General features: G+C 45.7%; 1 protein-coding gene and 1 long non-coding RNA gene across 15 annotated transcripts in view; one reads left to right on the forward strand and one right to left on the reverse strand.

The window, feature by feature from the left end:
• gse1b (Gse1 coiled-coil protein b) overlaps nt 1-25,428 on the reverse strand; it is a 709,689-nt gene that overhangs the window by 351,639 nt on the left and 332,622 nt on the right. For 2 of the 14 annotated variants that reach the window (XM_059993221.1, XM_059993223.1), the window contains exon 1: nt 13,226-14,507. The exons of 9 other annotated variants lie outside the window; for them this stretch is intronic. In XM_059993221.1, coding sequence (XP_059849204.1) covers nt 13,226-13,268 — 43 coding nt within the window. In that variant the 5' untranslated portion in view covers nt 13,269-14,507. Of the gene's footprint in view, nt 1-12,207; nt 12,227-13,225; nt 14,508-25,428 lie in introns of those variants that run through there. 3 more of the 14 variants (XM_059993230.1, XM_059993233.1, XM_059993226.1) reach the window with 3 other exon arrangements.
• Nucleotides 12,810-25,428, forward strand: part of LOC132407013 (uncharacterized) — a 29,142-nt gene continuing 16,523 nt past the window's right edge. The window contains exons 1-2 of the long non-coding RNA XR_009516343.1: nt 12,810-13,178; nt 15,077-15,208. This is a non-coding gene — a long non-coding RNA (uncharacterized LOC132407013). The remainder of the gene's footprint in view (nt 13,179-15,076; nt 15,209-25,428) is intronic.

Below are 25,428 nucleotides of genomic sequence, written 5' to 3' on the forward strand. Positions count from 1 at the left end.
ACCCCCCACTACCATTAATCGAGGGGTCCGTGGACCCCAGACTGGAAACTCCTGATCTAGGGCAATGTTGATGGAATACAGGAAGAATAGATTACAGCGGAAAACTTGGGGCGCGGGTGGGAGGAGGGATGTATCTGGAACACAGAACATTACACCACAGTGCAGGCCCTTCAACACACGATGCTGTGCCGTCCTTTTAACCTACTCCTCGATCGATCTACCTCTTCCCTCCTATAACACTACAATTTTCTTTCAACCAGATTTAAGAGTCTCTTCAATATTTATAATGCATCAGCCTCTACTATTACCTCTGGCAGTGGATTCCAGGAACTTACTACTCATTATATAAAAGCCTACCTCTGACATCTCCCCTATACTCACCTAAAAAGTATGCTACTGCTGGCCTGGGTAAAACCTACTGGCTATCCACTCTGTCTCAGCCTCTCTAAATCTCTATCGTCACCTCTCATCTCCCTTCACTCCACAGAGAAAAACCCTATCTCACCCAACCTTCCTCATAAGACAAAGACTTCGGTATATATTCAATGGGCAAAAACATGTTAAAAACATAGTGAACATGCTTCATCAGAACTGCTGAGAGTGCAGAGGGGCTTTTCTTAACCTAAAACATCAACTCTGTTCCTCTCTCTACAGATGCTGCCCGACCTGCTGACTGCTCCCAACATTGCCTGCTTCTACTTTTGATTTCCTCATTGGTTTTTTCTTGATTCTCGGTTACTGTAAAATTCTTTGGGATGTTCTAGGAAACGAAGAGAATGCAAGTCTTTCTTCCCACTTCACTGCAGTGGGTGAGTGCCCTTGCTGATTAGTGCATTTGAAAGGCAGTAGTGTGCACAATTCTGAGAAGGAGACGTTGCTGATAGTGAAGAAGGAGATCTTGATCGGTGAGGGAAGTGGGCTGAGGAGTGGCAAATGGATTTCAGTGCAGATAAGTAACAGATGATGCATTCCGGAAAGTCAAACCAGTATAAGAGATACACTATGAATGCTCAGGCAGTAGGGAGTGTAATGGAACAGAGGGGACTAAGAGTGTAAGAGTTTGTTGAAAGCAGTGCCACTGGTCGACAGGGTGGTCAATTAAGCAATTTGGCCTTCATCAGTCAGAGCACTGAGTACAGATAGGGGTTGGGACATTACGTTACAGATGTACAAGTCATTGGTGAGGCAACACTTAGGAGTACTGTGTACAGTTCTGGTCACATTGTTATACCAAAGAAGTGGTTGACTGCAAACATCGCAGGAAAGATTTACAACAATATTGCCAGGACAGGAGAGCTTGAGTTATAGGGAGAGTCTGGCCAATCTAGGTCTTTCTTCTATGAAATGTTACAGAGAATAGAGGGGTAACCTTATAAAAATGTTTAAAATGATGAGACATGAATCAGAATCAGGTTTAATATCACTGGCATATGTCATGAGATTTGTTGTTCTGTGGTGGCAGTACATTGCAAGACATAATAACAAAATTGTAAACTACGATAAGTGTGTGTGTGTATATATATATAGAATAGAACATGGAATAGTACAGCACATTACAGGCCCTTCCGCCCACAATGTTGTGCCGACCCTCAAACTCCGCCTCCCATATAACCCCCCCACGTTAAATTCCTCCATATACTTGTCTACTAGTCTCTTAAACTTCACTAGTGTATCTGCCTCCACCACTGACTCAGGCAGTGCATTCCAGTCACCAGCCACTCTCTGAGTGAAAAACCTTCCTCTAATATCCTCCTTGAACTTCCCTCCCCTTAACTTAAAGCCATGTCCTCTTGTACTGAGCTGTGGTGCCCTGGGGAAGAGGCGCTGGCGGTCCACTCTGTCTATTCCTCTTAATATCATGTACACCTCTATCATGTCTCCTCTCATCCTCCTTCTCTCCAAAGAGTAAAGCCCTAGCTCCTTTAATCTCTGATCATAATCCATACTCTCTAAACCAGACAGCATCCTGGTAAATCTCCTCTGTACCCTTTCCAATGCTTCCACATCCTTCCTATAGTGAGGCGACCAGAACTAGACACAGTACTCCAAGTGTGGCCGAACTAGAGTTTTATAGAGCTACATCATTACATCGCGTCTCTTAAACTCTGTCCCTCAACTTATGAAAGCTAACACCCCATAAGCTTTCTTAACTGCCCTATCTACCTGTGAGGCAACTTTCAGGGATCCGTGGACATGTACCCTCAGATCCCTCTGCTCCTCCACACTACCAAGTATCCTGCCATTTACATTGTACTCTGCCTTGGAGCTTATCCTTCCAAAGTGTACCACCTCACACTTCTCCAGGTTGAACTCCATCTGCCACTGCTCAGCCCACTTCTGCATCCTTTCAATGTCTCTCTGCAATCTTTGACAATCCTCTACACTATCTACAACACCACCAATCTTTGTGTCGTCTGCAAACTTGCCAACCCACCCTTCTACCCCCACATCCAGGTCGTTAATAAAAATCACGAAAAGTAGAGGTCCCAGAACAGATCCTTGTGGGACACCACTAGTCACAACCCTCCAATCTGAATGTACTCCCTCCACCACAACCCTCTGCCTTCTGCAGGCAAGCCAATTCTGAATCCACCTGACCAAACTTCTCTGGATCCCATGCCTTCTGACTTTCTGAATAAGCCTACCATGTGGAACCTTGTCAAATGCCTTACTAAAATCCATGTAGATCACATCCACTGCACTTCCCTCATCTACATGCCTGGTCACCCCCTCAAAGAACTCTATCAGGCTTGTTAGGCATGATCTGCCCTTCACAAAGCCATGCTGACTGTCTCTGATCAGACCATGATTCTCTAAATGCCCATAAATCCTATCTCTAAGAATCTTTTCCAACAGCTTTCCCACCACAGACGTAAGGCTCACTGGTCTATAATTACCCGGACTATCCCTTCTACCTTTTTTGAACAAGGGGACAACATTCGCCTCCGTCCAATCCTCTGGTACCTTTCTTGTGGACAACGAGGAGATAAAGATCCTAGCCAGAGGCTCAGCAATCTCTTCCCTCGCCTCGTGGAGCAGCCTGGGGAATATTCCGTCAGGCCCCGGGGACTTATCCATCCTAATGTATTTTAACAACTCCAACAGCTCCTCTCCCTTAATATCAACATGCTCCAGAACATCAACCTCACTCATATTGTCCTCACCATCATCGAGTTCCCTCTCATTGGTGAATACCGAAGAGAAGTATTCATTGAGGACCTCGCTCACTTCCACAGCCTCCAGGCACATCTTCCCACTTTTATCTCTAATCGTTAGAATAGTTAGAATGCTCTCCATATCCATAGAAATTTGAGTGTCTTTAGTGACACACCAATTCTCCTAAAACTCCTAATGAAATATAGCTGTGTCATGCCTTCTTTGTAATTGCATCAATATATTGGGCCCAGAGATGTTGATATCTAGGAACTTGAAACTGCTCACCCTTTCCACTTCTGATCCCTCGATGACGACTGGCGTGTGCTCCCTCAATTTCTCCTTCATGTCGCCCACAATCAGTTCCTTGGCCTTACTGACGTTGAGTGCAAGGTTTTTTAAAGCGGCAACACCACTCATCCATCTGATCTACCTCACTCTGTGCCCCTCCTCATCACCACCAGAAATTCTGCCAACAATAATTGTGTTGTTGACAAATTTATAGATGGCATTTGAGCTGTGCCTAGCCATGCAATTGTGGGTGAATGGTAATAGTCTTTCTTGAGGGAAGAGGAGACCAAAACTAGGGGCGTTGATTTAGGGTGAGCAGAGAAAGATTTAAAAGGAACTCGGGGGTAGGCTTTTCATGTACAGGGTGGTGAGCATATGGAATGATCTGCCAGAGGATGTGGTTGAGGCAGCTGCAATAGTATCGACTAAGACCGCACGTGGATAGGTACATGGGGGGGGGGGGGGGGCTTAGGGAGATATTAGTTGAACGCAGGAGATTGGGACTAGATAGGTGGGCACCATAGACGGCAGTTTCACTGAGCTGAAGGGCCTATATCTCTGGTGTATGACTCTCTGATTCTAAAGAGCTTCAGCAGAACAGAAACAAGAAGGACTGCACTCAATTATGTGTGAAAAGGGTGACTGAGATGAACTCCTGCGAGTCTTGGGATACTGCCAATTCTAGCTGCTACCTAGGGGAAGTGTACATTTTTCATAACATAGCAAATCATCTAACCCCGACTGATCACAAAGGCACACTGTTATATTTCCTTACTTACACGCAGAGAGTTGTACAGCATGGTAACAGGCCCTTCAGCCCGTCATATTCATGTTGACCATCATGCATATCTACACCAATCCTACTTGCCTGCATTAACTCCATACTCCTCTGAGGCTCTGCTCCTGCAAGTACCTGTCCAAATGGGATATGGTCCCAGTAAGCGTTTCCAGCTGCACCAAAGCCAGGCTGGAAATCCATCCACAAACTCGTTTCCTAGCCATAAATCTCATCTGGGTAAGAAGGCATTTACTCATCCCTCTGCTGCACCTTCGCAGAGGTGATTGATAGGTGGGATGGCGAGGTGCAACGCACTGCCCCAGCCAGGATTACAGCCAGAAAAAGGGAACTATTAGAAACATCTGGTGCTGCAGCCTGGAAAAGCTCGCCAGCCCTGAGCAGCCTGGAACTCACTTCACGCTCCGGGGTGCAGTAGTTTGCACAGTGTACTGAACAAAAATCACTTGCCACGCACTCGGGCAAGCAGATCGACGCTGCAGCGCTCATGCCCCAGGTGAAGGCGGCCCCGAGCAGCCAGCCAGAAATGCAACGGCCAGGGTCCCTCCCTCCCTCCGCCTCGGATACCTGCAGTCCGCTAAGCTCCTGTAATAAGATGGGCAGAGGGGAAGGAGTACAAGCTAAGGAAACACAGGAGACAATCACAAAGACACTGCTGCGCTTCCTTACTTGTCAGCAGCCCCGTCGGCCACGAACACTCGGCTGTTTGCCACACTAAACACTGGTTACAGCATTAGGGAGAGCTTCTGCCCTCTTCTCTGAAGAGGAACACTGGAGGGCTGTGGAGGTTAGATTACTGGAGTTACACAAACCTTTCATTATAGCTTCAGTGTGAAAGGTCATAGTTTTAGGGTGAAAGGTGAAATATTTAAGGGGAATGTGAGGGGAAACTTCTTCACTCAGAGGGTGGTGCAAGTGTGGAGCAAGCTGGCAGCGGATGTGGTGGACGCAGGCTCAATAGTAACACTTGAGAGAAATTTGGATCGGTACATGGATGGGAGAGGCATGGAGAGCTCTGGTCCAGGTGGAGGCAGAACCTAGAACATGGAACATTACAGCACAGTACAGGGCCTTTGACCCACAATGACCTTTTCACCTACCCTAAGGTCAATCTAACCCTTCCCTCCCATGTAGGCCTCCATTTTTCTATCATCCATGTATCTATCTTAAGAGCCCCCTAGATGTCTCTAATGAATCTGCCTCTACTACCGCCCTGGACAATGTTTCCTGCACACACCCACCACACTTTTGTAAAACAAAACCTATCCCTGATATGCCCCTATGTTTTCCTCCACACACCTTAAATTTAGTCCCCCATGTACCCTGGCCTGGGTAAAAGTCTCCGGCTGTCCACTCTATCTATGCCTCTTATCATCTTGCACACTCCGTCAAGTCACCTCTCATCCTCCTTCTCTGTAAAGAGAAAATCCTGCATGTGAGAAGGCAGAAAACCAGGCCAGCACATACAGGATGTACCAAAGGGCCTGCTTCTCTGCTACGGTATTCTGACTCCATTCAAGATCGGAGGATCGAGGGCAACGGAGAACTGACAGGGAAAAAAACTGGAAGTAATAAAACTCTGGTTAGGCCACACCTGGAGTATTGCATGCAGTTCAGGTCACCTCCATTATAGGAACTATGTGGAGGCTTTGGAGAAGGAGCAGAAGAGGTTTACCAGGATTATGCTTAGATTAGAGAGCGCTTGCTACAAAGAGAAGTTGGACAGACTTTGGTCGTTTCCTCTGTAGCAACAGAGGCTGAGGAGGGACCTGATGGAAGTTTATAAGATTACGAGGGATATGAATAGTTTTAGACTGCCAGTATCTTTTTCCCAGCCTTGAAATGTCTAAAATCAGAGGGCATGCGTTTAAGCTGAGAGGGAATGAGTGGGGCAGGTTGAGTTCCACACAGAGACTGGTGGGTACCTGGAATGCACGACCAGGTGTGATACTGGAGGAAATTATGATAGTGTTTCAGCGGCTCCTTAAAAGGTACATGAATAAACAGAGAATAGAGGGATATAGATAAGACATAAGGCATAGGAGCAGAGTTGGGCCATTTGACCCATCTTTGCCATTCCACAATGGCTGATAGTTATAGTTTAATTAGTTCAGCACAACATCATGGGTCAAAGGGCCCGTTTTTGTTCTATGTTCTATGAATTGAGGCTTAGGGCAGAATATTTCATTAAATAGAGAGATCTGCTCCTGCTCTGATCTTCCTGCCTTCTTCTGCAAAAGGAACTATTAAATCCCACCTCCCTGCCACCCTCTGAGCGGGCAGCAAGCCCAAAGAACAAGGGTGCATCCATCACTGGGTGCCTTGCGGCAAGAAACTCACCGCCTGATATCCCAAGACCTTCCCGCTACCTCCAAGGCACTTCAAGGACAAGATGGAGTAATTTCCATCTGCCTAGCTGAGTGTAGCTCCCGCAATTCTCAAAAAGCTTGACATAACTGAGAAGAAGGTGCTTGACCGGTGCCCTGTCCACCACCAGTGAATTCTGGCTGTCCCGTGGACCATCTACAAAACTCCCTGGCTGCTCTGACACCATGGTGGACTAGGGGCAGCTGAGGAAACATCTCCACCCACAAGTTCCACGCAGGAGATTCTGCAGATGCTAGAACTCCAGAGGAACACACATTAAATGCTGCATCTGACCCGAGGAAGGGTGAAACACTAACGTTTATTCCCCTCGATAGATGCTACCCTGAGCTGCTGATTTCCTCCAGCACCTTGTGTGTGTTGCCACCAATAAGTCTGCCATCAAGTCACATGCTGTCCTACTTCGGACAGGTTCCCCACAAGGTCCTTCACCGTCCTGATTTGCCGATGATCCATGGTCACCCAGCTCAATCCTGGAACACCAGGCCCAGCAGTGTTGTAGGAGCACTCTCACGAGAAGCTGACGGGGAAGATGGTGAGCCATTATCACAGGCCTGGCCTAGCTGTACTCATGTAGCACGCTGGAATCTGTGCTCAAGCCACGTTGGAGTTTTCCACTCAGCTCTCCAGAATATTTTGTCACGGAGGTGAGCGAGTTGTTCTGAGGTCAGCAGTCAGCTGGCAGGAGCCGGGGTGACTCGGAAAAATGCAGTTCAGGCCCGCTCTAGCACATCACCTCACAAGGAATTGTGATACTGACAGAGCACAATGTACTCAGTCTGTGCAAACCAGAATGTGAGATAAACTCCAGACATTAGGTAACAAGACAACCTATGGTGTAGGACAATAAAGAAAGCATTACGAGTGCACAAATTCTAATGTACTGCTCCAATTTATTGCCATCTGGATATGGTTGATAGTGAATTACAAGACCATAATTCAATGGAACAGTTCTGACAACATCCCCCTTACAAGACTAATAGAAAGCAGACCCACCAGCAGAGAACTCTGGGAATTCTCTTCCCAGAAGTCACCTGGCTGAATTGTAGAACAATACTTACTTCTTACCCTTTATTTCACATCTCAAACATGTGGCAAAGCTGGGAAACTTCCATGAAGATTATTCCTGGTGTCCTGGATAATATTTACCCAGCAATTAACATCACTAGAACAGATCTATCAAGTTCACATTGCCATTGCCCAATTTACTCTATTCCAAATAGTGGCTGTACTTTAAAAAGTAATATGGCATTGAGAAATCCCAGCAGGATCCATTATAAATGCATAAATAAATAAACTGTCTCCTCCTATCAGATTCCTTCTTCTTCAGCTCCACCTATCACCTCCCAGCTTCTTACTCCATCCTCCCTCCCCCAACCACTCACCTGGTGTCAGCTATCACCTGCCAGCTGATTCTCCTTCCCCTCCCCACATCTTCTTATTCTGACATCTTCCCCCTCCCTTTCCAGTCCCGATTAAAGGTCTTGGCCTGAAACGTTGAATGTTTATTCTCCTCCACAGATGCTGCCTGACTTGCTGAGTTCCTCCAATATTTTGTGTGAGTGTTTCTTTGTAGATGCAGTCTTTTCTGCTTCCCTCCTTTCCGATCAATGCAAGTTTCTGACTGGGCTTTGGAGGGATGGGCTCTGCATTCCAAGGTCTCCCCCGTGCTTCTCCCTGAAGGAATATGTTTTGGCACACTGATCCCAGTAATCCCACAAATCAATATGCAATGAAGGAAAGGCCTCATTAACAAGTAAGCTCCTCCACCTTAATAGCTTTGCACTGAAGCACTTAAATCCTGGGAAAGTGGACACCGCTGTTTGAGTGCCTAACCATTACCAGCACCCATATTTGTTTAATTAAGAGTGCCTTCGTGTATTCACTTGATACACAACTATGCTTGAAACCAAACTCCTTTGGTACAACATCCTCAATACTTAATGCTCATAATTTTCATTAATTTATCTCAAAGGCCACGTCATCAAGGAAGCAGACTTCTATACCAGTCTAGTGCACCTGTCATGGTGACAACTTTCAGAGCAACAAACTATTTTCTCTTGATTTTATCAAGATAAGAGACGTTCCTACGGTTGTTATAGCCCAGGGTAGTAATCAGGGTAAGAGAAGGAAAACTCTGATCTCAAACCTCCGCTGCTTTGTGGCTATACCCACTCACAGGGCAGGCTTAGTGAGTAAACACCAAGGGAAAATTCTGGAGCTGCCATCCTACGTTGAGTTCAATGTTGACTGGCAATTCCTGTGACTGGCACACTGTACTGGTCTGTGCCATTCCTTTGGGTTCATTAGATACGTGGAGAGCGGCAGCTTGCTACATGGGCAAGAGCTTGTTCTCCACATTGTACTGCCCAGACCTGCGTATCTAGACAGCGAGGACACAACATCCACGGTCGACCCTGACCACGGAGGCTTCTCAGTGAGATGTGGGCAGATCCGGCAAATTTAGTGGAGGTCATCCCCGTTGAGTAATGTAGTGGCCTCGAGGCAAAGAAGAGTCGATGACATTTGTGTATCTTAAGTAATTTATAGACCAGGTAACGGCACCAGGTTTTAGTGAATCAGCTAGGATTTTATGACAAATTGGCATTTGCAAGGTCACCATTACCAGCACCCATATTTGTTTAATTAACTAAATTTAAATTCTCAAATGCCACAGTGGGATTTGAATGCTTATTCCTGGATTGAAAGCCCAGGCCTCTTGATACAAATCCTGCAAATGAACCCACTCACTACGCCACCCTAACTGATCCTAGCTGAGGGCTAAAAGATCAAATCCCATTACAGATGGAGAGTGCTCGGTAAACGCACTCCTTACGCATACGCATTTGCACACTCACACACACGTTCTGCTGTCGTTTCACTGAGTGTACGCACTTCAGCGCCTTCCCCCTGTATGTTCTAACAGATCCTAAAGGGTTAGCTTTATGGCGCCTTTCCCACCATACGCGGCAGAATATTCCATCTCTTTTGTGATGGGATGTGTAAACGTGTCTATGCTTGTATACAGTATTTAAGGTCGATACTTCTGCTTACTTTGCAATATGATTTAACTACATTGTGGGGTGCATCATATTCTAATTCATGTGGAGTATTAAGTTAATTTTATGGGTAATTAAAGAAGGTGCATCCTAGTGCCTAGTAAACAGGGACTCATCCCCCCCCCCCCAGTAGGACAGAGAGATAGAGGCTGCCAAGAGTTCACACTGGTCAAGAATACAGGTTTCCCCCGCTATCCGAAGGTAGAGTGTTCCTATGAAACCATTTGTAAGCCAAAATGTCATAAAGCGAAGAAGCAATTACCTTTAATTTATATGGGAAAAATTTTTGAGCATTCCCAGACCCAAAAGAAAAACCTAAAGTAACACGAACATATAGTAAAAGCAGGAATGATATGATAAATATACAGCCTATATAAAGAAGAAATATTGTATGTATGGTGTAGTTTCACTTATCAGATCGGGAAGACAGCGAGCCAAAATCGATTTGGAGGGAAAAAATCCGCATGTACATGCATGTGCATGTACACGCCTACACACATTCACGCATACGTACATACATGCGTATGCACGTACATGCATGCACACACAACTGCCCACACAAGCCTTCACGGTCATGGTAGTCTTTCTCGGGGTAAACACACGTATAAAGCGGCCGTCTTTTTTTCATACAAGCGCAAATCCTCTTTGGTTAGCGAAAACAGGTACTAATGTAGGTCTTTCGTAACAGCGAGTTGTTGTAAAGCAAATGTTCAAAAAGCGGGGGCCACCTGTAATATGGAGCTGTTTTCTGGTAGATATCTTTTTGTAAATATTGGCAGTTTTTGTTTTCACAATTTCTGTAAGTTTGAATTTTGACACACCTAATAAACACGCTCACACTAAAGTGCTAAGCGACTCCAGCCATTTTCTTCTTTGATTATAACCCACGTATCTAATAGGACTGAGTGGGTCAACTGACCAACAATGGCAGAGAGCAAGTCAAGACATCTTATCAACATTAGTCATGACAACAAGGGAGGCCTGGACTGGGATCAGAGATAATGATAGGACAAGGCTGATGTCACTTCCACTCCCTACGTCCATCATGGTTTTTCAGAATCAGGAAGTGGGTTTTGAAACAGTTTGCCATCTCATATGCAGTTTTGCTTTTTTCTCTCTCTCTCCCACTTCCCCCTTTCTCTTCTTCTCCCAATTTTCTCTCCCTCTCCCCCTTTCTTTCCCTCTCCCTCCCCCTTCCTCACCCTCTCACTCCCTTTCTCATCCTCTCCTCCTCCCTCTTTTTCCCTGGAGCAATGGTGGCCAACAGAGGTTTATAAAATTATGAAGGGCATAGATAGGATAGATTGTCCTTCTTTTTCTTAGGGTAGAGGAGTCTTGGGAAGTGGGGTGGAGATACCAAAGGAGGTGGAAGGTGCTCCTTCCCTCTGCTAGCTGGTAGGTCAACCTTGGGCAAGGTGTAGCACCTGCTTAGCCCCCCCCCCCCCCCTGATCAGGTGGTGGATGGTCTTATGAGCAGCTGATGCACATCACAAGTCCTGGTTACAGGACCACTGACACCAGGCAGGTGATCTCAGAAGAGAATTGATAATGGCTGGGGTCACCCATCTTGTAAAGACACTGCCCAGAAGGTGGCAATGGAAAACAACAGAAAAATTTGCCAAGAGCAATCATGGTCATGGCCAGAGAAAATAATAAGAACAGGTATGAAGGGGTTCTTCTCCACAGGTCTATGGAAGACCACAATCGCCCAAGTCATATGACATGGCATATAATAATGACAATGATGAGAGGAGTCTAAAACAACAGGACACAGACATCAGGTGAAAGATGAAAGATTTAAAACAAAATCTGAGGGGCAAGCAGAAGGTTGTAGGTATATGGACTATGCTAGACTGACTGCTAGTTCCGATACTAAGGTAATGCCTTCTGTGAGACCTTAATTGCATGATTATAGACATCCTGAGATTGCAGCAGAGCAGCATTTAAGTTAATGTCTTTGTTGCCAAGATTTCATTCTTACTCGAGTGTAAAACACACAGCCCTGGAGTTCCTGGCAGGTCAGGTTAGTTTTGGTGTAATTCAGGTGAAACTGCTGTAGAAGATGATTGTCTAGAAATGAGCCCTCCACTGAATATTTCTGCCATGCCCTGAAGTAACTGACTGGTTGTCACATGTCAGAGGCAGGTCCGAGTGAGTCGCTCGCGGGTTTCGGCCACTCTAGTTCCAATCGGGCCTCAGTGTAGCCAGGATACGACAGGGAGGTCAGGAAAAGGACTGTGAGTTGCTTCAGGGATGGGTGGGAAGAGAACTGGGGAGGGATCCTCCTGAGGACAATGGCTCAAGACATGGGTTGCAAGGCAGCTGTACAGCTAGAAGATGGAGACGTTGTGGGAGGGGTGGGTAAGACTGAGAGGGTGCTTGCCAACTGGGCAGCCACTCCAGCACACGTAACAGCATCAAAACGCAATTGTTCTAGTTGTGCTCGTCAAAATGTCAGAAACAGGAGCAGGTGGAACCTTCAAACCTGTACTGCCATTCATCAGATCATGACTAATCTTCTACCTTGTGGCCAGTTCTCAACACTGCCCTCGTCATATTCCTCGATTCCTCATATTCCTCGATTCCAACTGGGAACTCTGTCGGCTTCCACACTCCTGACACACAAATCACTTAGGGCTGGGGGAGTAATCAAGACTCTGGGGACCCCGTCCGATTTCCCGAATGACCAAGATGACCCGGAAGTTGCGCATTTCACTGCAGAATAACTTGCTTCCAATTGCATAACTCTCAGAACGAAAAATAAAGCAACAGAGCTGGAATTTCGAGGCACCCATGCGGGAACAGGTTCAGCCCACAACAGTGGACACGCCCCCACAGTCAATTCCTATTGGGAGACGCTGCCGATTCTCTTTATTTACAACCTTTCGAGGAACTGCAAAAATAAACAGTCTTTTCTAAAAAGTGATTTTTATGCACAGTACTGGATCATCCGGTTAATCACTGAGCGGTGATCAAAACTGCTTGTTTTGTGATAAGCCCACTTTTAGGTCAAATATTTGCTAAAAATAACATTCAAAAAGACTTCGCAACATTGGTCAACTGCGCTGGTGCACAGGGTGATTTTGCTGACAACAAAATTCGATTAGCTTAATCAGAAACACAAAAGGACAGAAAAAGAAACACCCTACACAATGGGTGTAAATTTCAATCGCTCCTTTCAACACATAAACATTACTCCAGGATTGTGTGTCAGTACAGGTCAGACCGGCTTCCCTCATAGAGTCAGCCTGCACACAAAGCCCTTCCCACACACCGCTGCTCTCAGCAACAGCCAAAACAAGTTGTGAAAGGAACCACGACAGCGGCTCTCTCCGTCCGGGGGGTGAGAGGACCACCTCCGTCCTCCCCGCCCGCGACGGCCGAACTCCCCTGCGTCCACCAGACCGGCAGAAGTGCCGGGTTCGCGACGAGCCGCTGGGGTTCCGTCGGCATTCGAGATGCAGCTTGGAAGAGCTCCAGCCTGCAGGCGCAAGGTGAGCATCTCCTCCCCTGAAGTACGGTTTGAAGTCGGCTGACTCACCGGGTTTCCGAAGCTTTGAAGACCTCCAATCCTTGCACTCCATTGCTGAACAGCCGACCCGTGAATGTCCCGACGCAAGGGGCTTCTTTTACTCCCTCGGGAGGACAGAGAGGAAGAAACGGCAGTAATTCATACTTGGCCTGACTGTGATAAGACCATGAGCTGCAACTAGAGAGAGAGAGAGAGAGAGAAAGAATTCCACAGAAAGCCACTTCCTGCGGAGCTGTGACTGGCTACGGCACCAAGATTCTAATTTCTTAGAAAATGACTCAGCCCTTTCAGTGTATTATTGTGAGCAGTTTTTGCAACATCTGTCGGCAGCAGTCGTTATGTCAGTGCCCAACCGAGTTTGTTGGTCTGAAACCCCAAACAGACCAGGCTACTTCGCTGTCCATCATTCATGTCTTTGCCACCAGCTCTCCCGTTTAAATCTAGTTTAAACATTTTTTTTTAAAAAAAAGCTCAATTCTTACAGCTCTCAAGTTCGGAGTGTTAAATATCGTAATTGATTTATTTGCCAAGTACCTGTGCAAACTCGAGTCTTTGGGGAAAGACCATTTAGTGCATGGGCTGTTTTTAGTGAACTCATCATTAAAAGAGAATTTCCTTGTTTCAGAAACTTCTGAAGCTCATTTAGGGGAATTCAGCCCGGATCTGTCACACGGGAATCGAATGGAAGTGTTTCGTATAGTTGCGCGGCTGGTCGTGCTGCTGTTTCAAAACTCCAGTGATCTGGGGCTGATCCTCTTGTGTAGCTGGTGTTGGAGATTCCTCCCCCCACCCCAGGTTCCGATTTCTTCCCACTTTCCAAAGCCTTGCAGACTGATGCATTAATTGGCCTTTATAAATTCCCCCGAATAGTAGAATCCGGGGAAAGCTGTTCGAATGTGGGGAGAACCGAATGAGATTAGTTTAAAAGTGGGGGCACAGTGGTGAAAGCGGTCTCGGTGGGCTGAAGAATCTGTTTATATGTTGTATAATTCTCTGACTATAAAATGCCAGCAGTACCGAGAAACGCGATGTTTCTGGAATGCACAATGTCTGAGCTCCCTGGTAATTACAGCTTCTGTTGTTAATCTGCACCCGGTGCCTGAGTTTATTTTCTGAATCGGTGCCAGTAAACTACACTGCACTTACTAGCGAGGAACGTGAGGAATTACCTCCTTCCATCAGCCATTCCTATCCGAAGCTTCCACAGTTCCCAGAGGGTACAGACTTCTTGGGGGGTGCCCTTAGCCCAGTTCCCTGCCCACTGGCTGTCTCTCAGGGACTGGCAAGAAACAATCCAGTCACAACAACGCTTTCCATTTTTACAGCCTCATAGAACTATCATGAAGGAAAGGTTGACTGTGAGCCATAGGTAGGTGCTAGAAGGTGATCAAAAACTTTATCAAAGATTAAACGTTAAAAAGACAGAGAGAGAGAGATGAGCACCCAAACACTCTCTCTCCTAAAACAAACACCAAAAAGTCTGCATGCTGGAAATCCAAAGAAGCATACACAAAATGCTGGAGGAACTCAGCAGGCCAGACAGAACCTTTGGATAAGAGTCAACAGTGAACATTTGGAGCTGAGACCCTTCATCAGGACATGATGTCCTCATGGGGGGGCCTTGGCTTGAAACGTCGACTGTTTACTCTTTTCCATAGATGCTGCCTAGCCTGCTGAGTTCCTCCAGCATTTTGTGTGTATTACTCTCTCTGTCAGAGAACACACACACACACACACACACTTATTATGCTCTCTCCTGGCAAATATATACACCTTCTCCAGTTGTACATTCACACACTCTTTTTCACACAAGTTCACACACGTGAACACGCACTCACACACTTTCTCTTGTGCATGCAGTGAATCGTAAACACATCCACACACAAGCAGAAGAGTGTTGACCGCTGAAGGGATCAATGACATTTTGTCAACGCTGAAGGGGTTCGAGCACTGACAGGAGTCACGCAGCAGGAGCGCTGGGGAACACAATAGGTAAGACTGCAGGTGAATTTGAGGATAAAAATGGGTGTCTGCTTGAGAGAGCCCTCAAAATTCGAATCAGAATCGTTTATTATCACTGACATGCAGTAGATCGTGAAATTTGTTGTTTTGACCCTGTAACTACAGCTTCTGTTTCTGACCTTCCTGAATTAGTGTGAGATAACCATTCTAAAGAGGTACAAGGGACCCAACTGCTGGAGAGACTGACGGTCCTACCTAATCCTCTCAAAACTACACACACACACACACACACACACACACACACACACACACACACACACACACACATTACAACAGTGGTGTACAGAAGAGCATCTCTTAATACACAACATGTCAAACGTTGAAGTGGGTGGCCTGCAGGAGCAGAAGACCATGAACATACACAGTGGCCACTTTATTAGGTACCTTGATAATAACTTTACTCTGAACTATGTTGAAGGTTAAGATTACCAAAAGCAGAGGACAGCTTTAAAATTGAGAAACCACTTGTACTTTATATGCTGCAAATGCCAGGGCCCCTCTGTGAGTGACAAGAATAACAGGATTGTGTTTTAAACAGATGAATGAGCAGGTTTACAGAACTTTAATCTAATCAAGAACTTTCAGACGCCAAAATTTGTTCATTCAGCTCTGTGATTAGATTACCAGTGTCCAGTTCCTGGAACTCACTTCCTATATTGATCCTCAGTTCATGAAATAAAGCATTCGCTGAACGGGAGTTTATCACCACTGCTTTCCTTACTCGGAGTGGTTGTGTTGTACCATGCAGAGTGACAGTGAGCCACACTGACTCGGGTCACTACTGGCCAGTACTGTCACATGATTTCTTGTCACGGAAAGCCACAGCTAATGTATTCACAAGATCTACCCACGCCTGGTGATGTAAAAATGCCCAGCCTTGCTGACCGAGGGGGGAAGACACGAGAACTTCTGCAGATACTGGAAACCTCCAGCGACACACACAAAATGCTGGAGGAAATCAGCAGGCCAGGCCACATCCACAGAGGAGTGTATACAGTTGACATTGTTGGGCAAAACCATTCATTACTGTCTCGGGCGCCATGGAACTGTAGAGGTTGGTGAGGCAGTTTGTACCTGAACTGGAGGGGGGCCTGATATCCCAGTGGGAAGGTTTGTTAATACTGCACGGCGGAGTTTTAACTAGGGTTGCAGGGGGATGGGAACCAGAGTGCCAGAACAGCGAGTGCAGAAGTTGTGGAGGCAAATGTTGGTAAGACCTCAGACAATTAAAAATTAGGAATTAAAAGGTTGGGCATAGTGCAAGTAGTGTCCTGAGCTGTGTATATTTCAATGCAAGAAGTATCGTAGGAAAGGCGAAATACAGTGCTGAAGATGAGGCAGCTGGTTCACAAACAGAGGCAATGCATAGTGAGGAGAGACTGTTGACAAGGCAAAATTGCAGTCAACAGCATGAGTTGCAATGTAAAAGGCAGACAAAATCAAAAAGAGTGAATACAGATCTGAAGGTGTTCTATTTGAATGGGTGCAGAATACGGAATAATGTAGGTGAACTTGCCGCACAGTTGTAGATCAGCAGGTATGATATTGTAGGCATCACCGAATCATGACTGAAAGAAGATTATAGCTGAGAGAATATCTAAGGTTACACATTGTATTGAAAGGACAGGCAGGAAGGCAGAGGGGGATCAACTTTACCAGTTGATCAGCTGGTAAAATTGAAATCAAATCATTAGAAAGGGGTGACAAAGGGTCAGAAGGTGTTGAATCAATGTGGATAGAGCTAAAGAACTGCAAGGGTAAAAAGACCCTTACGGGAGAAGAATACAAATCCCTAAACAGTAGTAAGGATGTGGTCTACAAATTACAACGGGAGATAGAAAATGCATGCCAAAATGGCAATGTTACAATAGTCATGGGTGACTTCAATACCAGAATCAGAATCAGACTTTAATCGCCAAGTACCTGTGCACATACAAGGAATTTACTTCCGGCAGATGTTGTCTCTCTGCTCATAACAATAATAATGATAAATATGAATGAAAATATAGATTATACATACAAGTAGTGCAATCCAAGTAATAGTTAGCCGACAGTTAACCGGCAGTTAACTGTTCAGCAAAGTGACCGCAGTAGGGAAAAAACTTCTCCAGTGCCTATTAGTCTTAGTCTGGAGGGATCTGAAGTGCCTACCAGACGGAAGCAGTTCAAACAGTCCGTGCGCAGAATGGGAGGAGTCCTTTATGATATTCCCCGCCCTCTTCTTCAACCTGGAAGAGTACAGGTCCACAATAGAGGGCAGGGAGGCTCCAATGATGCGCTCGGCAGTCCTCACTGTGCGCTGTAGTCTGGTTCTGTCCTGCTTGGTGGCGGCTCCAAACCACACAGTGATGGAGGTGCACAGGACAGACTCAATGACTGCAGTGTAGAACTGCAGCAGCAATTCCTGAGGCAGACCATATTTACGCAGGTAGATTGGGAAAATCTGGTTGTTGCAGGATTTCAGGAGGGGCAGTTTCTAAAGTGTCTAAGAGATGGTGTTTTAGAGCAGCTCATGTTGAGCCCACTAGGGGATCAGCTAATCTGGATTGGGTGTTGTGCAATGAACCAGAATCGATTATAAAGCTTAGGGTAAGAGAATTATTTTAAGGCAAAAAAACCTTAATATGATCAAATTCACCCTGAGATTTGAGAAGGAGAAGCTAAACTCAGATGTATTACAGTGGAGAAAAGGAAATTACAGAGCCAGAAGAGAGGAGTTGGCCAGAATTAATTGGAAAAGAAGACTGGCGTGGATGATGACAGAGCAGCAATGGCTGCAATTTCTGGAAGCAATTCAGATATATACATCCCAAAGAGGAAGAAGTATTCCGAAGGCAAGATGACACAACCATGACTAACAAGAGAATTCAAAGCCAACATAAAAGCCAAAGAGAGGAACATAAAATGGAGCAAAAATTAGTGGGAAGTTAAAGGATGGGGAAGCTTTTAAAAGCAACAGAAGGCAACTAAAATAGTCATTAAGAAGGTAAAGATGGAATACAAAAGTAAGCTAGCAGATAATATTAAAGAGGATACCAAAAGCTTTTTCAAATATATGAAGTGTAAAAGAGAGGTGAGAGTGGATATCAGACTGCTGGAAAATAATGCTGGAGATGGCGGATAAACTGAATAAGTATTTAGCGTCAGTTTTCACTGTGAAAGACACTAGCAATACGGTGGAAGCTCCAGGTGTCGGGGGGGGGGGGGGGGTCATGAAATCTGTGAAGTTACCATAACTAGAGGGAAAGTTCTTGGGAAACTGAAAGGACTGAAGGTAGACATCACCTGGAACAGATCGTGTACATCACAGAGTTCTTAAAGAGTGGCTGAAGAGATCATGCAGGCACTCGCAATGATCTTTCAAGAAATGGTTTTGGAAGACTGGAAAATTGCAAATGTCATCCCGCTCTTCAAGGGAGAGAGGCAGAAGAAAGGAAACTATAGTCTGATCTCAGTGGTTGGGAAGATGTTGGAGTCAATTATTAAGGATGAGGTCTCAGGGTACTTGGAGGCCCATGATAAAATATGCCATGGCCAGCATGGTTTCCTCAAAGGAAAATCATATCTGACAAATCTGTTGGAATCCTTGGAAGAAATACAAGCAAGATAGACATAGAAGGATCAGTTGATGTTGTGTACTTGGATTTTCAGAAGGCCTCTGACAAGGTGCCAGACATGAGGCTGCTTAACAAGCTATGAGCCCATGGTATTACAGGAGAGATTGTAGCAAAGAATCATATCTCAGGCAAAGAATGGGAATAAAGGGAGCTTTTTTTGGTTGGCTGCCAGTGACTCGTAGTGACTCGTAGTGGCTGCCAGTGTTCCATAGGGGACCAATTCTTTTTATGTTTTATGTAAATGATTTTGATGATGGATTGATGGCTTTATTGCAAAGTTTTCAGACAATATGAAGATAGGTGGAGGGTAGGTAGTTTTGAGGAAGTAGAGAGGCTATAGAAGGACTTAGACAGATTAGGAGAATGGGCAAAGAAATGGCAGATGGAATACAGTGTCGGGAAGAGAATGGTCATGCACTGTGGTGGAAGAAATGAAAGGGTTAACTATTTTCTAACTGGAGAGAAAACACAAAAATCTGAGGCATCACGAGACTTGGGAGTCCTTGTGCAGGATCCCCTAAAGGTTAATTTGCTGGTTGAGTCTGTGATGAGGAAGGCAAATGCAATGTTAGCATTCATTTCAAGAGGACTAGAATATAAAAGCAAGAACGTAATGTTGAGACTTTATAAAGCACTGGTGAGGCCTCACTTAGAGTATTGTCAGCAGCTTTGGGCCCCTTATCTTGGAAAGGATGTGCTGAAACTGGAGAGGGTTCAAAGGAGGTTCACAAATATGATTCCAGGATTGAATGGTTTGTCTTATGAAGAGGGTTTGATGGCTCTGGGTCTATACTTACTCGAATTCAGAAGAATGAGGGATGACCTCACTGAAACCCATGGAATGGTGAAAGGCCTTGATACAGTGGATGTGGAGAGGATGTTTCCCAAGGTGGGAGGGTCTAAGACCAGACGACACAGCCTCAGAATAGAAGGGTCTTCTTTTAGAATGGAGATGTGGAGAAATTTCTTTTGCCAGAGTGTGGTGAATCTGTGGAATTCTTTGCCACGGGTGGCTGTGGAAGCCAGATATTTATGTATATTTAAAGCCAAGGTTGATAGGTTCTTGATTGGTCAGGGCATGAAGGGATATGGGGAAAAGGCTGGAGATGGGGGCTGAAAGAAAAATTAGATCAGCCAGATAAAATGGTGGAGCCGACTTGATGGGCCAAATGGCCTGTCTGCTCCTATAGATATATACTTTATTGAACCCAAAGGGAATTACAGTGCCACAGTAGCATTAGAAATACACAGATATACAAATATCAGATATATACAGATATACAAATTATTAGAAGAGAAGTAGAAAGAATAAAAAATAAGTTACCTCAAACAGTCTAACAGGAGGGGTCATCACTTCCCCAGCTCTAGGCTGACTCATTATAGAACCTAATGGCCAAAAGTAAGAATGACTTCATAGAGAGCTCTTTGGAGCAGCACAGTTGTCTTAGTCTATTACTAAAAGTGCTCCTCTATTCAGCCGAGATGGCACGCAGAGGGTGAGAAACATTGTCCAGAATTGTCAGTATTTTCTATAGGGTCCTTTGTTCAACCACAACCTCCATTGTGTCCAGATTGGCTCCTATAACAGAGCCAGCCTTTCTCATCAGTTAGCCTGCTGGCATCATCCGTGTTGATGCCATTGCCCCAAATTGCAATCGCGACAGCAGCCAGTTAGAACATGCGAAGGAGAGGCCTGCAAACTCTAAAGGACCTCAGTCTCCTCAGGAAGTAGAGGTGACTCTGTACATAGCCTCTGTGTTGGTGCTCCACTCAAGTCTGTCATCCAGATGCCCCCTCCCCCCGCCAGGCACATCCTCACCATCAATAGCAACAGGAAGCAGTGCAGGTTTAGTCTTCCTAAAATCCGACACCATCTCCTTTGTCTGACTGATGTTGAGCTGAAGATGATTCAGCTTGCACCATTTGACAAAGTCCTCCACCAGGGCCCTGTATTCATCCTCCTGTCCTCCCTTTATACACCCAACTATTGCTGAGTCATCAGGGAATTTCTGCAGAAAGTCTGAGGTATACAAGGTAAACAGGAAGGGAACCAAAACATCCCCTGTGGGGCCCCAGTGCGGCTTATAGCCATGTCTGACACACAGCTCTGAAGCTACATAAACTGTGGTCTGCCGGTCAGGTAGTCCATTATCCAGGATACAATGGAAGTGCCAATCTGCACTGATTGTATCAGAACGGAACTTTTCTGACACAACCAGGGTTTTTTCCCGGGGCTGAAATGGCTAACACGAGGGGACATAGTTTTAAAGTGCTTGGAAGTAGGTACCGGGGGGATGTCAGAGGTAAACTTTTCACATAGAGAGTGGTGAGTGCATGGAATGCACTGCCCATGAAGGTGTTAGAGGTGGATACAACAGAGTCTTTTTAAGAGATATGGAGCTTAGAAAAAGAGAGCGCTACGTGGTAGGGTAATTCTAGGCAGTTCCTAGAGTAGGTTACATGGTCAGCACAACATTTTGGGTTAAAGGCTTGTTATGTGCTGTAAATTTCTGTGTTTCCCCAGCGATGAGGACTGTATGGTATTGAAGGCGTTTGAGAAATCAAAAAACATGATCGTCACAGTGCTGACCTGCTTATCCAAATGGGAGTAGGCCCTGTTTGGTTGGTAAATGACAGCATCGGTGACACCCATGTGCAGGGAACCGAGGGCTGATCTGACCCGGGGTCGGAGGTGAACCTCTCTTAGGGTATCCACGATGTGGAGGTCTTGGCCATTGGACAATAGTCATTCAAGACTTTTGGTTGGCCCTTCCTGGGTACTGAGACCTCACATGATGTCACCCCCCCCCCCCCCCACTGTCAGGACCCTTTCCAGCTGAAAATGTGCTGGAGAGCTCCACACAGCTGCTCACCACACTCCTTCACACCACCCAGTCCCAGTGCTTTGCCACGTCTGAGTTTCCTCAGAGCCCTTCTCGCCTGCTCAGTAGTGAAGGTGAGCCCATGATGACTGGGGAGTTGGGGGAGTTGAAGATTGGGACAATAGCAGTTGGTATCTGCAGGTGTGGATGGCTGGTGCAGAACAAGTTGGAGATGTAGCCAGTGGTAGCCTGTGTTGTTCATCCATGTGTTGAAAGTGGGGGAGGGGGGGCATTGGTGCTGAGGGAGTATCGGGTGCCTCTGCGCCTGGACTGGTGTGCTGAGGGGGGTGTGAACAGGAGGGCAATTGTTAAACGTATTACAGAATTGGTTTAACTCATTAGCCCATTCATAACAGCATTCTAAGGCTCTACAGCTCAGCTGACTGAAGCCAGTGATGTTCTTTATGCCTCTCCATACCTCCTGTGTGCTACCCTGTAGCTTCGCAGCTCTCTTCTGTATACCTCTTTAGCCACCTCAATCTTCTCCTTTAGCTCCTTCTGCACATGTTTCCTCCCTGCCTCCTGATCTAAGGGCTCTCTTTTTGTTTTGAGGAGAGCCTTCAGATCACTGGTGAACCATGATTTGTAGTCAGGGAAGCAGCAAACAGTCCTTGATGGTATTACAGTGATGGTCCACACAAAGGCTGATGCAGCCAGTGATGCAATCAGGATTGGTATTGTCCTCCTCATACAGTCCACAAAGTACATTCCAGTCAGTAACCTCAAAGCAGCCCTTCAAGGCCTCAATGGCCCTGGAGACAATTTCTTTACTGTCTTGGTGGTAGCTAGCTATAGCTGTACTTTGGGCTTATACAAGGGCATGACATGAACCAGGCTGTGATCTGACCTTCCAAGTGGGGGGAAGAACTGTGGAGCTGTATGCATCTTTAACATCTGCACACAAGAGACCCAGAGTTTTATTTTCTTTTGAATGACAAACTGATTGAAGATGGGTAGGACTGTCGAGAGAGAAACATGGTTGAAGTCTCCCTATACTGACTGCAATGAACGCATTGGGGCGTCAAGTCTGGAGACTCGCGATGGTAGTGTGTATGACATTTACACACAGCATCGGGACTGCGTCAGGAAGGCAGAATGTAGACAACAAGCAATATGGCGTGACTGAACTCATGCAGTAGATAAAATGGACACAAACTCACAGACTGCAGATTTGTTCTTTCACAGAAATATGACTGGGATTACACCACCTCCTGTTCACAGCACGGCATATTTTATGGTTTTACAGATTGGGGTGTCGGAGGTCAGAGTTCAGTCCCGGTGTCCTCTGTAAGGAACTTGTTTGTCCTCCTTGTAAACACTTGGGTTTCCTCCCACAGACCAAAGTCTTACTGGCTAGTAGGTTAATTAGTCATTGTAAATTGTCTTGTGATTAGGCTGGGGTTAAAATAGTAGGTCGCTGGGCCTGTTCCGCATTGGATCCTTATATCACAGATAGATAGATAGATAGATAGATAAGTTAGGAATGGAAAATAAGAGGGCAGAAGCCAGAATAAGAAGGGGCCTCTATAGTTCTTCTAGCTTTTCATTCCCTCTCCCTGGGAAAAAGACTGTGTATTCATTCTGCGTAAATCCCTCTTAATTTTATGCACATCTATAATGTCACCCCTCAGTCTCTTACACTTCGAGGAATAGAGTCCTAGCCTGCCTGATCTCTCCCTATAACTCAGTCCTACATGTCCAGACAACATTCTCATAAACACACACAAAATGCTGGAGGAACTCAGCAGGTCAGGCTGAGGCATTGTCTTTACACACCTCATCATAGACGCTGCCTGACCTGCTGAGTTCCTCTTGAACTTGATGGGTGTTACTCAGGAATTCCAGCATCTGTGGTCTCTCGTGTTTAACATTCTCATAAATCTTCTTTGCTTAATGATATCCTTCCTATAACAAGCTACTAAAATTGTACATAATACTCCACTGCAGCCTCAGCATCAATATAACATTCAGATTCCTAGGCTCAGTGCCCTGACCGATGAATGCCAGCCTGCCAATTGACTGCTTTGCCATCCCATCTAACTGCGATGCTACTTTCAGGGTACTACAGATGTACAGGTAGTTGTCGATCCCTCTGTTCTACAAACACTATGTCAACGGTGTATAATAAAAGCAGGAAGTCTTGGCAATACTTGCCAAGTTATGCAGTGTCTACAACACATACAGCACAGCACCTTCAGCCCAAAATGGTGTGCCGACCTACTTACAATCAATGTAACCCTTCCCTCCTACAAAGACCGTTCTTCTATCATTCATGTGTCTACCTAAGACCTGAATGTATCTCCTTCCAACACACTCACCGATCTCTGTGTAAAAAAACTTCTGTCATCCCCCCATATTTTCCTCTAATCACCTTAAAGTTACGCTCCCCCATATTAGTCGTCACGCGGGGAAAAAGTCTCTGGCTGTCCACTCCATCTATCCCTCCCATCATCTTGTACACCTCTATGAAGTCACCTCTCATCGCCCTTTGCTCCAAGCTTGCTCAAGCTATGGAACGAAAAACAAAGGAAACTTTCCAGTAACTTTTCAACAGAACCTTTCATGTTAACTCAGTTTCTCCCTCCACAGATGCTGCTTGACCTGCTGAGTCTTTCTAGCAGATAACTGTTTTATATATCAGTATTTTAATGTAACTTATACTGAGCTACGTGACATATTGACCAAAGCCAATAGTTGTATTTGTAAGTTTAGCGAGAAAAGGAGGAAATAGTCACATGCCCCAGTATGGCAATCTGTTGTGATCCATTTCTCCTGTTTAAGGAAGCAAACATCCATTGAAATAAAACAAGGCCAAACAACATAGGATCAGAGTTAGGCCATTTGGCCCATTGAGTCTGCTCCTCCTTTCCATCTTCATCAGAAAGGTCATCAAAGATTACGGGGAGAAGGCAGGAGAATGGGTTCCATCATGGCTAATTTATTCTCTCTCTCAAACCCATTCCCCTGCCTCCCCCCCATAACCTTTGACGCCATTACCAATCAAGAATCTATCAACTTTCACTTTAAATCAGTGGTCCCCAAACACCAGGCCACAAAACATGCACTACCGGGCTGCGAGGAAACGATATGAGTCAGCACCTTTCCTCATTCCCTGTCACGCCCACTGTTCAACTTGAATGCACGCGAGGTCATTATGCACGCAAAGTCATCGGTTGCCTAAACGCAGTGATACCGTAGCACCAGGGATCACTGGTTGGCCTCAGGTAACCAGCCGCCTTGCATGGCCAGCGAAAAGTGCCGTTGCTACTGGCCTGGAGCGCAGACAGATGGGCGCCACCTCTGAACCTGTTTGGCACACTGAATGTTCGTGGGGAACCTGGTGCTAAAATATTCGCAGGTAACCTAATTCGGGCTCAGGGTTTCGTAAGTAGCAGAGCAGCTACCTTGCTGTGATCTACTGAAAGTCATCCCTCGAGCCAAACTCTTGTCGGCTGCTCTCACTGCACTGCGACCGTCGTGGCCCCGGTACGGGGACCTCCGGCCCTTACCTTGTCCTCTCACTGGTGTGTTGCAATGATTTTATATGTTCATACGAGGAAAATATGAACTGTGTGTTTAATATTAAATTCGTTAGATAAACTCTTTTAGAAACAAAATTAAGCCACTTATAAGTGACTCATAGTTGACTTATCACCTATTTTCCAGTCGTGACTAACACCCACATTCCCCC

The sequence above is a fragment of the Hypanus sabinus genome, chromosome 17 (genome assembly GCF_030144855.1).
Source record: "Hypanus sabinus isolate sHypSab1 chromosome 17, sHypSab1.hap1, whole genome shotgun sequence".
Classification (NCBI taxonomy): domain Eukaryota; kingdom Metazoa; phylum Chordata; class Chondrichthyes; order Myliobatiformes; family Dasyatidae; genus Hypanus; species Hypanus sabinus.